Source organism: Pinus tabuliformis, chromosome 9 (assembly GCF_031772625.1).
Source record: "Pinus tabuliformis cultivar Carrire ecotype Pingquan chromosome 9, CPIR1, whole genome shotgun sequence".
Lineage (NCBI taxonomy): Eukaryota > Viridiplantae > Streptophyta > Pinopsida > Pinales > Pinaceae > Pinus > Pinus tabuliformis.
In genome coordinates this window covers 1,627,225,949-1,627,239,325 of record NC_142307.1, presented here as the reverse complement: position 1 = coordinate 1,627,239,325, position 13,377 = coordinate 1,627,225,949, and the positions used below count along the sequence as shown (strand labels likewise).

Genomic DNA, 13,377 nt, shown 5'->3' with positions numbered 1-13,377 from the left:
TCTCTAGGTGTTGCATCACTTCTCTGGCTAGTCGATCTGCTACCTAGGAAATTCGATTTCTACCTCCCGATCTCACACCCCGGCTCTCGGCTTCTGAAAATCAAATTCCTCTGCAGATTTCGAACTCCTTTCTCTCACTCTGCGCTGGTTCTATGTGGCCCTTTTGGCCCTACGTCAACCGTTGCATCAAGGCTTCTGGATCACTCGCTGCCTCTCTTTGTTGATGTATCTCCAGCTAAGAATATCTCTCTCCGAAAGTTGTTATCCCTGACCCTTAACTGCAAGAGATCTCCTTAATCTTTTTTCCTCCTAAGAACTTCTCACTTCAGAAAATCAATTTTTTCTATCTCTTTGTGTGTTTCCCAAATGACCCTCAAGCCCCTTCTTATATCTTCCTGTTGGACTACCAACGGCCTAGATTAAATCTTAATCAAAGGCTCAGATCGTTTTGACGTGATCCGTGGCTTTTTCTAGAAGTTCCACCCCTGATTAGATTAATGCCCATTAATATTTTAATTTTCCTAAGTTTAGACTTAGGAACCCCATTAAAAATATTAATTATTTTAATAAAATCACTTCAGGGTAGAATTTCCCAAAACCCTTTCTAGGTTCCTTGGAATACCTGTGCCCAAGCCTCCCTGCAAAATTGGAGGGGCTTAGAGCACATCTGATGCTACCAAAAATCAACATCTTGTTGGATGAAAACACTAATAAGAACCCTAAGATAACCTCATCTACCCACTGATCATTTGGATATCCTAACAAACAAGAAACCATGGAAATTACCTGCCTAGACATCTTAGGAAACATTGCAGAGGGATAAGGTGGGTTTGTCCTAGGTAATTCAGAATTCTTTGGTAGGAATGACTCAAAAATATGAGCTCTTTGTGAGAAAGAAAGCTTCTGGTAAATCTCCATAAGGGCATCAGTAGAAAAAGGGTGAAGGGAGTCCTGAGGTTTTAATTGCAAGGCTTGACAAATCGATTCAGAGGTTATGGAGAAAAGAGTCTCATTATTTTGAGCAACTATAACTCTCTGACTTGGAAGGTATCGGGCTCCACACCAGGTGACAAACTCTGGGAAATGGTGTGTCTGAGGGAAACAAAACTAAGGAAGCAATGATTTCCAGAAGGAGAATTCGTCACAAGCATCCTCATACTATTGGAGTGTCCAATTGTGAAGCTCATACAAATCAAATTCACAGTTGGTTTCAGTAATCTTGAAATGGGTGTCAACAAGAGTTAATTCATCTAAATTAATCACAAGAGTAGAAGGGCATTCTCTACAGACACTTTGGATTTTCCTTTATGGCTGGCCATTTGGGAAATAATCAAAATCACTGAGAACAATTGAGAATTTACCTGATAGTAGTGGTGATTGATAGTCGTTGGTCGCTAGAATTCGCCACAAGAACGTTCTGGAAGCTTTGGTTGCAGGTAGAAGGTAAACAATTCATTTTGGCAAGGTAATGGCTTTGTTATTTTGTTCATAATAGTTTTCTTTTGAATTAACCGCTATTTGCGCCAAGGATTAAATGTTTTGAACGTTGGCGGGAGTAATAAATGTGACAATGGTCGCCTAGCAAGTTTGGCGGGAAAGATAACTAAGAGTAGATATGGTGGAAGGCTAGCGGAGAGTAGGAATGGCGGAAATAGTAGCGAAGGAGGATATAAGCGTTTGTGGGATGGTGGCGGTATATGGTTTCGAGTAGAGGGAGTCTCGCAATTCTTTAGGAGTGGACACGTATACAAAGCGGGATTGGGAAAACCATTTTAAGGACCCCCCCCCCCCCCGACCCGCTCCATTAACTTTTATGAATACGAGGGGTCCCACAATTCATCTGTCGATGTCAATCAAGGTGCATGGTATCGTGACTGTTGGATGCTGCAAACAAATTATGTCTTCGGCGATAATCAAGTCAAAATATTATTTTACAATATTTTATTTTGAAAAATACATAATTGCCAAAATAAAAATAAAAAATACAATTAGCAGAGTTTAAATGTGTGTGCTTATTCGCAAAGATAAAAATATTTTTTTCTCTTTTTTCTTTATTTATTTAGTCTTGCTAGCATTGTGCTCTGATCTTGTGGAGAGATAAAGCTATTAATCAAGGCCTTGCTATGTGACAATGATGGATGATATGATGGTAAATAGATGGGTTACCAATCCGACTCTTCTTATTAGAATTCTTCAAATTGAAAATGTCCAAGTACCTTGTATGGATTATGAATACCTACCTAGTTAAGAGGGAGTGTTGAAATATGTAACTAGGTTCAATCTTCATAATGACATATGTAATCATCATTTTATGTATTTAATCAAAAGAGAAAAATAAATTTATTACTGTTAATCTTGAGGCATGGTTTTCATGCTCAAGCGAGATTTATTTTTAGGTCAAGCACCCATTGAGTGCTTCTGGGGCTTTTCATTGAGTCTACAAGTCAATTAAGTCATTGTCATGTATGAAAGGCCCTTTTGGGCATGTTACATATTGTAAAGAAAATTTATTTGAGTCAAAAGAAATTCAAAAGGCGCTCCAAGACCTCGTCATGGTGCAAAGACCAAGTTGGCCTAAAGATAGCAATTTGTACCCCTCAAAAGCCTATAAATAAGAAGGAACTCAACCTCATTTGGACATAGTCTCAAGCAAGTTCGATCTCCTAAGATAGAAGTTGGAAAAAGGACGAAAAGGAAGAAGAGCAAGAGCGAAGTTTTGGGCTTCTCCCTCTCTCTTGTGTTAGGGTTTCTATAGTTTTTGGGCAAAACGAAATTCTGAAGCTTCTAGGTCGAAATTTTGAAGATGTTAGCTCAAAATTTTGAAGCTTCTAGGTCGAAGTTGTGAAGCTGCAAGGTCAAAGCTGTAAAGTTGCTTTTAGGTCGAAGTTGTGAAGCTGCAAGGTCGAAGTTGTGAAGTTGCATCAAGGTTGAAGTTGTGAATCTACTAGGTCGAAGTCGTAGAAATTGTTGCTACGGGTCGAAGTTGCTGAAGAAGTTGTTGGAAAGTCGAAGTTTGTTGTTGGAAGTTGTGCAAATCAAGAAGGAAGGTTGACTCAGTCTTGAAGGGTCTTGGTCAAGGGTCATAGGTCTTGGATTCGTCAATTGAATATTTTATAAGAAGAGAAGAATTCTTGTGGGTTTTCCTCTCAACTGGATAGGTTTTGGCCCTGGCTGATCACCGATATCTTGTGTCCTTTCGCCTTATTGTTCTTTATGGTTTGGTAGTTGTTTGATGAAAAGAACACAATAATACAAGTTGAAAAAGAATCTAATCAAGATAAGCAAAATTACATCACAAGCAGTTCACAAAATAAGAGAAATCAGATAATCTAGCTGCCACTAGATTACTCAAGATCACTCAAATTACATTGGCACAAAAATACAGCATACAATAAAACGAGAATGGCTATCATAAATATATTCAACTGCAAAAGTTTTCACTATAAGAAAAATATTTGCGAGATAATTTGGATATGCAAGGTTGTAATTACCTCATCAAGAATGTACAGAGGAGCAGGCTTGAAAAGTAACAATGCCAAAATAAGGGATAGAGCTAGAAGAGAGCGTTGTCCCCCACTCAACTCTGACAAAGACTGCTTCCATACACTTCCAAATGCAACTCGAACCTCAAGCCCATCTAAAAAGTCACAACCTTCTGGAGGTTCTAGTTTTGCCATTGTTCCCGGCAAGAGGGTAGAAAAAATAGATCCAAAGTCCCTACAGCCAAAATTCTTATTAGACAATTAGAAGAATCAAAAAATTCCATGTTTCACAAAGAAACTGTTGCTTATGGCCAAACTTTACTTGAAAATTCATAAAAGCCCAAGCTCACTGCAGGAATATTTTCTGCTTGGAAAGCAAATAACTTTTAAAACTAGCTAATTACTTACTTGTTCACTTTCACCCATGTCACTTTCAGAGTCTCTTTCTTCTTTTCATCAAGCTCTGCAATTACTTTGTGGATCTTTGATTTGTCATTCTGTTTAAAATAACACAAGTTTAAGTACACCTTTCAATACCATTGGTTGCAAAATAAACATGAAAACAATGTAAAAGCTAGTTCAAACCTCAATGATGCTCTTTTTGGACAGGAGATCCTTGTATTCATCCTCTGCTTTTTCAAACATTGTCATCACCTTCTTATTGACCCTCTTCTCCAGACTTCAGCCAACAAATTAAGGGTCAACCATTAAAATATATATTGTTAATGCTAAGAAAACAAAATGACAGACTACTTCCTCTAATAAAAGTTAACTATTAAGACCAATTTATGCCAATCAAGTATCCAATAAAAGGTAATGCTGGAGAGTCAAACAGTGAACAAAACAGTATGGAAATGGCCAACATAGAAATGAAAATTTGTACTCTAAGAAACCACATTGATGACAAAGGCAAAATGTCGGGTCTTTTCAAATATTTCCTAGTAGCCAACAATATGTGTTAGCAGAACTCAATGCAAGGCAAAAAGACATCTGATTTATGTATACTTTGATTGTTCAGCCTGTAGTCCCTCAAATTCATCTCTTGCTTTTCTTGGATCACGAGCTGAAAAATCATAGTCAGTCCCTCCCTTTCCAAATAATTGTTTTTCCGTCGCAATCCATTCATGCTTCTCAAGTAACCTGTCTACTTTTGAAGAACACTCCTTCTGTTCCAACTCCAGACGCTTGATCTGCATACACAGCATATTTGACCACTTAGAATTTTATATTATCATGCCCCAAAAACACCATATGGTGATTACAGATATGTTCTATCTCTTCTAGACTACTTGACAAGGAATACCTCATTATCCAATTTCTTTCCTTCTATATTTCCATCACTCAATTTCTGCTGAAGCTTGTGTTGCAATTTTGCAAGAGAGTTGATTTGAGAATCACATTCTTTGATCTTTGCACGATTCACGTTGAGCTCTTCTTGAGCTTGATCATAGTCTTTCCTCATGAGGTCAACCTGGACATAGAACATGGTCACTTCAATTGTTGTAACTAGACACCGCATTACCTTTGCACAACAGTAGCAAAGTCAAACTCTACAAGATTGTTAAAGCCATGGTTAATTACAGTTAATTAATTTTCCACAAGTTAGAGAGATCCCACAACATACCTTACCAACTAGCTTCTCTACCTCATCTGCAAGGACTTTAATTTGAGATTCAGATGAGACTAACTGAGCTTCAAGTGATGCCTTTTCCTGAATAACTGCTTCCTTTTCCATGACTAACCTCTCTTTTTCACCTTCATGACCCTGTCATCCAAATAAACAAGTTGATAACATGAAAGACCATTATAATATAAGAAGTGATTCTAATAAATCCCTAGGTTACCTTAAGCTCCTTTGAAGCCGATGCCATTTGTTGCTTCACAGACTTTATTTTTTTATCTAAACTCGCAAGTTTACTTTCACGATCTCGACTGTGTTCTTTAATTGCCTTTTCAAGAGCTGAAACTTTAGAAACACAACTTCTGTGAAGCTCCTCTTTAGTTTTTGCCTCCGTCTTTGCTTCTTCAAGCTCCTGCTCCATTGCCACTACTAATTCGCTTAACTACATCACAGGAATGCAATAACATGAGATTATTAAATGGTTTAAACAATCAAAAAAAAGAACATTTAAGGCCACTACAAATGTAAAAGGACAAAACGAAATTAAACACAAACAATTGACCACAAAATCCTTGTCATTCTGGTTACTGATTGCATGTTTTGGATATAAATGGGTTTTAACTTTTAAACATATTCCAGAATCTCTTCTTATCCTTTAAAGGAAAATGAAAAGTAAAAAAAGGAGTAGGAGACACACCTTATGATGCTCATTCTGCTCTGCTCGGTTAACAAAAAGTGACAAATCATAGGATTTTAGCTCTAGCTGAGATTTCAAATGTGTAAACTTTTTGTGCAAGGGCAGCAAGCTTGCAATCTGCATCAAAAGTTCAAATAATATCCAGTAAAGACATTTTTATGTAGAATTTTAGACAATACAAACAGCACAAGAAAGAAATGAAATGCATTAATATCCATCAGAGATATAGGTTAGAGTTAATCAAATATGGCCCATTTTATGCATTTGCAACCAAAGGGAATTAAAGGAAGCCCTAATGCAAGATCACTTTTGTTTTGAACCAAATTCTATAGCACAAGGTAGAGAACGACGGGCAAGATGTAATGTGTTCGATGCATAAGACATTTTGATCTCAGATCTTTCTTTGAAGGAAAGTTTTCAGAACTCATTGAATCAATGCTTGGTTAATTGCTTTGTATCCAGCATTCTTTATTAAACTTCTTCTCTTCTCCGCTGATTTCTTAAATCACAAGTCTATAAAAGCCTTATAAACTTAGCACCTTTCTTATGTCTCTTTTTCCTATGATTTTGATATTGTGCAGTCATACACTTTTCCTTGGTGGGATTTTCCTAGGTGATATTAGACATCACCTAGTGGGGATGTACATTTGATGATGTTAAAACCTTTGTTAATGTCTTATTTCCCAAGTTTATCTCTGTATGTGTGTGTTGTAATGGAGGAGGGGGCGGCATGGTACATGTGTTTTCCTTGGTGATCTAGCCTCTATCAAGCTTAATGCTGTATTATTGATGTATTTATCTCTTGGTGCTGGTGCACCCTAGGTAGGGCTTATGTTTTAAGGTTATCTTTGTACCATGGTGGGGACTTTGCTAGGAGTACAACTTTATGTCGTGTGGTACAACACTTTTGATGGAGTGGACCCCTTCACTCGCACACATGTTAAGGAGTTGTAACCACATTGGACCTGATTTATTTATTTATTAAGGTGGTTGCACATTGGAGAAAGAGCCCATTTGGATTCCTTCTATTTTGGGGAAAATTTGAAGACCTTTGACTAGCTTTTCTTGTAGAGCACTTCATCTACTTGGCATCTTGCACAATTATCAATATAGCTGCTTGGAGCACCCTACATTGGGATTCACACATGTTAGTGGTTGCACACTATTTTATGCATCTTATGGAACACATTTCTATTTTAAGATGGTAGTTATGGAGCACTCTAGGGAGAATATTTACTATTCCTTCACTCGTACATCTTGGAGAGCGTACCTCGAATAAGGTTTTCTAGGTGGACCTTGAGCACACTCTCATATGTCAAGGAATATATTATTGTATTTAAGCAAGCTTCTTGGATGGTACATTAGATGTGGACCTTGTAGCATCTTTACTCTGTCAATAGGCCTATTTTTAGCGAGGCACACTCTCTCTTAGAAAATTGTTGCTTATGCATTCATATTTTTGGATGGGACAAGATTTCTTGGGGAGTATAGAGGCCACATATTCCCTTGACATGGTCAACCACTGATTGAGGATAAAATCTAACTACTCCAATATTTATTAATGTTTGAATTTCATGGAATGAACTAGCAAATATTGTATTTTATTTCAAGAGAGAAAAGCATCGCTCTACATTAAGAGGTTTTCCCTTCATAAGATGATGGTTGGGAATTTGGGGATTGAGAAGCTCTCCCCTTGGGTTACATGTAGTAATGTACATCATAACGACAAGCTTAGTGAAATATTTGTAATATTGACTCAACTTTGTGTGAGGCTTTATGTTTGTAATTTTTTCACAAGTTGTTTATTGTTGTAGGAAACCCTTATAACCAATTATTGGGGCCTTGTAATGGAGTATCTACCATTTGGATAATGCAATGTGTGGATTAAATCGCATTAGGTGCTTTGTTGTTATTTAATCTTGCATCCAACAAACTAAGGTATTGCTTGAAGAAATATAACATCACCTTCATAGCTTTCTTTTACAATAACACCCTTAGCTCTCCAAGTTTAATTACACAGCCCTTGTTTGCTTACACATTCATGCATTCACCCTCTTAGAACCATACCTCCTTGACTCATTTGCCCAAGATTTGGTAGGCACTAGTCTTGGTCTTTTCCATCACCTTTTTTGTTCTCACACCATTCATTTTTCCCTATATATGACAACCTTTATTTTGCTATTGCTTACTCTTCAAACATCACCTACAGCCTCCACTCCACAGCCTTAGCAATCTTACTAAAGGATACCCTCTTGGGTTCAAGAGGAGTGAACCTAAAGAGAGATTAAGAGCTACTGAGGTAACAGCGGCAGCCTTCCTTAGTTAAGCTAACACATGTGCGTAGGAATTTACACTTTTAGGAGTGCTTGATTTTGTTGTAACACATTCGCATAATAAATTGAAAAAGGATATCACTAGATGACATGCACCTCTGATTCAATTTTTCCTAGACGATCTTGATGAAAAGCAAGCTTGGACTCTGCTTCTGACAATGCATGAAGTCGCCTTAACAACTCCCCACCTCCCCTACATGAGCAGAAACAGTACTTGTCAACATTCAACATGATAAAATGTACAGAAACACATTGGCTTGGCTATTATCCATATCCAATACTTTACTTGAAATGTGAAGCTTCAAAAAATGAGTAATCTAAAAGAAGTCAATGTGTCAAGGAATAATCTGGCATAGCCTGAATTTTAAGTTTTAACCATCTAATGAAGTAAAAATCCCTGAGGAACCCCATATTTAATCAAATAACCAATGTTGGAAGGAAAGCACAAACATGAAAGTATTACCAAAAATGAGTAGAAATAAAATGACCCAAAAATGCACTTACTTGCGACTTCCTCCTGTAAGAAGACCACTTGGCTGAAAAATGTCACCTTCAAGGGTTACACTAGGACATCTTATCTCTCTATGAAAAGCAACCTGTGTCAAAGATATCAAAGATGAGTAGATTGTCAATTTCTTTAGCTCTTCACAAACTTTGCAGTATACATGATAGCATACTAGTTCTATAAATAGCAGGGATTTGAAACAATTAACATTTAGCACATCAATCAATTGCAAACCATAAACATTGAAGAAGGGTTTATTCAGAAGGTAAATCAATGTATCAGATAGTTTAACCAGATGCTATTGCCTTTCTCCAGATGAATTAATGAACTTAAGTAGCCATTTCTAGTACGTAAGGCCTCAAAGCAAGTATAAGTTGCTTGAATTTATATGTTTGCTTATTCTGATTTAGATGTGTTCAAACCAAAATATGGCAAAACACATTACTTTTAGTTCTCTGCAATAGGCACAAAATTGCCAAGAGTTATATAAGTGACTTTGATGATATAGCACATGAAGTAATTCTTTCCCATGGTAATTACATCTTGTCTTTCAGTCAATTTCAAAAATCCAAGAATTTCACTTGGAAATTGCTCTGCCGGTTGAATTATACCATGTGAGTTTTTGTAAGAGATTTTTTCCAACTATGAAAAATAAAACATGTGAAGGGATCACTGCAAACTGTTGAAAACGACAGTGATCCTCACTTGTGGTTACCTGACATTATGTCCAAGCACCCTTATTATTGTATTATTAAGTTAAGGTCTAATAAACAACTTAGTCAACATTATTTTACATTATTCTAGGGGTCTAAGACCAACCTAGGCATTTATGTCGGTCCCTAACCCCCTGATGGGGGAAGGCACACCAAACTCTTAAAGTTGTGTATAAATAAACAACTTATCAGTCTTTTGTATCATCTTGGAATCATTACCAATTGATTCTTTTGCCTACAGTCGCCATATCTCTTCTCTATAGTGCACCTCTTGAGCACTTATATGTTTGGGTTATGCAGTAATCCATCTTGTTATGTTAGTTTGCTCTATTAATCTCAATTAATCTTTCCGAGTGCACTACCATGATCAGCATTAGGTGCTGTTATAAATCTGAGGTGTTCTCCTGGTTCTATTACGGTTTGCTAAAGTGCTCATCGTAGATGTATGATCTCCTTATAATCTCAACATGGTCTCAGAGTCAGTGTGTCTCTTCCCATTGATTTTATAGCTTCGGAAGGTCTTGTGCATAGGCTGGTGCCTTGCATGCAGGAGAAGTCCTCTTTAGGTGGTTATTCAATAGCAGCCACTAATATGGTCTCATTTCTAGGTTTTAACTTAGCAAAAAGTATATTGATTAATTATTTAATTGATGTTTACTTTGGGCTAATGTTTTTCTAAGGATAAATAATTAATTATTGAAGTCACTTAGACATAATCTCCACCGTTGATCAAAGAAAGTTGAGATTTAATCATAGCCCTCAATCACTTTGGAGGTTAGGGATTTGGCCCATGAAGAAAGTTAAGTGAACCTATGGGAGAGGAAGAAGCATTGAAGACACATTATAGTGCTATTTTTGAAAGAGTGATTTTCTCAAGGAGTGAGAGACTCCCAGAAGGAAGAAAAGGAAAAATGGTTGCAGCAGGGGAATTTTTGGATAAAATTTCAGGGAGGCTGAGTCTAGGAGAGAGAGGCTGAATTACTAAAGAGGAGGGCCAAGTTCCAGAGGTAAGCCTAATTATCCTAGGGCCGATTTTTCTCTAGTGTGCAGGGACTGTACAAAGGGAGAAAGAGGGACCAAGTTAGCTGGTAGAGGAGGCTGATTTTCCAGGGCCATGTTCCAGGAGGGTTGAATTCCTTGAAGTCAATTTTCCAGAATGGCTGATTTCCAAGTTCCAACAGTTATAATTTTTCTGTATATTCTCTGAGGGTCTGGACCCTAATTTTCATGAGTAATTTAAAGTGAAGAAAGATTGTGTTGGGCATATTTTTTCTGCTGTTGTGCAATTGATTTACTTATTTTATTTCCGCTGCATTTTAATTTCTGAAAATTAAAATACCAATTATTTTAGTTTCCAGCAGTTTTCACAGTTTATTGAGTAAATAATTTCAGGGTATAACAGAATTGTTGAGGTATAAATAAATTAGATCTGGTATTAAAAATTTAACACTTCCTTACCCGACAAGGGCTATTTTCAGCGCTGTTTCAAGGTTTTCAGCACCCCTTTTTGGGACAGAAGCAGATGTCTAGTGTTCTCAATCCTCTCAACCACCAGAAACTCTTTTTGTGTTTTTTAAGTTATTCCAGCAAATTTGAGACATATTTTGCAGATAGGTGCTCTTCCAATGCAACACACCTTATCTTTCTCTCCTTTCCTGCCAAAATTCACTTCTGCTTTTTTGGAACAGCACTGGTATTTTGGTTTTAGGCAACGCACCTTATCTTCCTCTCATTTCCCACCAAAATTCACTTCTGCTTTTTTGGAACCGCACTGGTATTGTGGTTTTAGGCAACACACCTTATCTTTCTCTCATTTCCCACCAAAATTCACTTCTGCTTTTTTGGAACAGCACTGGTATTGTGGTTTTAGGCAACACACCTTATCTTTCTCTCGTTTCCAGCCAAAATTCACTTCTTCTTTTTTGGAACAGCACTGGTATTGTAGTTTTATCCACAATTTAAAAGTTTTGTTTGAGGCTTTTGCTAGTGGCATCCTCATTGCAGAACAAGGATTTCGAAATTCTTTTACAGGAGATCCAGGAGGCCGTTGGCAAGATGATAATAATGAATCCAAGATAACGTTTTAAGTGAATTATGAATTAAATTCTTAATACATTATTAGCTTAGGAGATACATAGTTGTATATGAATGAAAACAGCTCACAAAACCTTGCATCCTTCAATAGATGAACCTTTTAACACAACTGATGTGTCCAAATACTGAATAATTGACAGGTACAACATGCCTGACATAAAAAGAACATGTAAAGAGGAGATCGGAATCAAACATGGCCATCTTTTTTTTAATGGCCAGACTATCGTGTGAAGGATTCTCAGGGTTAATGATACATAATTATGAAGTTAATACCTCTTTAAAGAAGCTTTGCAGATTCCACAGATTGTCCATTCAGAAACTATTATAAATTAGAGCGCTTTGAACACCAACCTATTAAGATCACACTAACATTAAGCAACCACAATCTAGTGTTACCTCTTTTGCCGAGTCCATACTGCTACAAACAAAGGTACTACCAAATACAAAGGCCATAGCTGCCTGCAAAATTCAAAAATGTAAAAGGTCAGAGACAACTAAAGCACGACCATATGAATAGCTAAACAATTGGAAGTAGAACATTAAAATTCTAAGTTGCATGGAAACAGAAACAGATCTGGATAAGGAGCCATAGGATTGTTTGAAAAGTTAGGATCCAGATCTATATATATATATCAGAGAAAAACATAAACCAAAAACAGATAACCTTTAGATATGAATCAAAACCATTTATGAATACCAAAAACAAAAAGAAAAAAAGTAGAAATACATATCCCAGGGAAACCCACTGGATGGATACTTTCCCTCATTTCAAGGATGGTATCCACAGTAAACAGAAACAGATCTGGATAAGGAGCCCTAGGATTGTTTGAAAAGTTAGGATCCAGATCTCTCTCTCTCTCTCTATATATATATACATATATATACATATATATATCAGAGAAAAACATAAACCAAAAACAGATAACCTTTAGATATGAATCAAAACCATTTATGAATACCAAAAACAAAAAGAAAAAAGTAGAAATACATATCCCAGGGAAACCCACTGGATGGATACTTTCCCTCATTTCAAGGATTGTCCACACAAGGTTCAAGGCCATCACAAAAATATCCTCATTAAGAGCTCAACACGTCACTTCCAGGAATTGAACTTGGGTGGAGAGGATAACAATCATTCCTCCCAACCACCTGAGCTAAACACAATGGACATATAATCGATATATATATGTATATATATATATATATATATAGAGAGAGAGAGAGAGAGAATAGAGAGCACTGTTTTAAGATTCGGCCGGCTCGGAACCGACTCGGCCGAGTTGGTCCAAGTCAAGGCCTCACCGGGTCGACTTGGCCTGTGAACCAGTTCGTCCAGCCGGGTTATTACCGAGCCGGCCAAGTTGTCTAACAACTCAGCCGGCTCGGTAATAACCCAGCCGACTCGGCCGAGTCTGAGCCTACTCGGCCGGGTTGGAGACAGCAGTATAAAAGTGATATTTATGACATATGTTTATGACAATATTGCTTGACAGCAATATAAAAGTGATGCATGGTTATGATGTATGGTCAGTGATCCATGGAAGTGATGCTTGGGCACTGACTGTAATGCAAAGGTTGAGGTATGACAGACATGTTTCTCGTTTAAGGTATGATACATCATACAAATTGATATGGCATTGACCTTGTTGACATAGCAATGATCTTGACACATGATTGAGTGTCCTTGAAACTTAGTAGTAGATTAGTCATCCATGACTTGGCTTGACAATGATACATAGGGCAGTAATCTTGTATGTAACATAAATCTTGTGATACAGCAGCAACCTTGTCATATGACAATAATCTTGGCAGTAATTTGTATGATATGTAATGACAAGTATGACAGTATTGTGTGATTAGACTTGACAATGAAATGTAATGGCAGTCACCTTGATATATGGCAGTGCTCTTGATATGATAGTGCCCTAGACA

At 37.1% G+C, this 13,377-nt stretch overlaps 1 protein-coding gene across 1 annotated transcript in view; it reads right to left on the bottom strand.

The window, feature by feature from the left end:
- The window catches only part of LOC149155052 (structural maintenance of chromosomes protein 2-1-like), an 82,117-nt gene that overhangs the window by 13,418 nt on the left and 55,322 nt on the right, over positions 1-13,377 (bottom strand). Inside the window, exons 8-18 of the mRNA XM_089443767.1 lie at positions 11,842-11,904; positions 8,638-8,729; positions 8,230-8,326; positions 5,801-5,917; positions 5,327-5,545; positions 5,107-5,247; positions 4,786-4,953; positions 4,488-4,672; positions 4,068-4,161; positions 3,891-3,979; positions 3,492-3,717 (exon numbers count right to left, since the gene is read on the bottom strand). Of these exons, the coding sequence (XP_089299893.1) occupies positions 3,492-3,717; positions 3,891-3,979; positions 4,068-4,161; positions 4,488-4,672; positions 4,786-4,953; positions 5,107-5,247; positions 5,327-5,545; positions 5,801-5,917; positions 8,230-8,326; positions 8,638-8,729; positions 11,842-11,904 (1,491 nt within the window). The remainder of the gene's footprint in view (positions 1-3,491; positions 3,718-3,890; positions 3,980-4,067; positions 4,162-4,487; positions 4,673-4,785; positions 4,954-5,106; positions 5,248-5,326; positions 5,546-5,800; positions 5,918-8,229; positions 8,327-8,637; positions 8,730-11,841; positions 11,905-13,377) is intronic.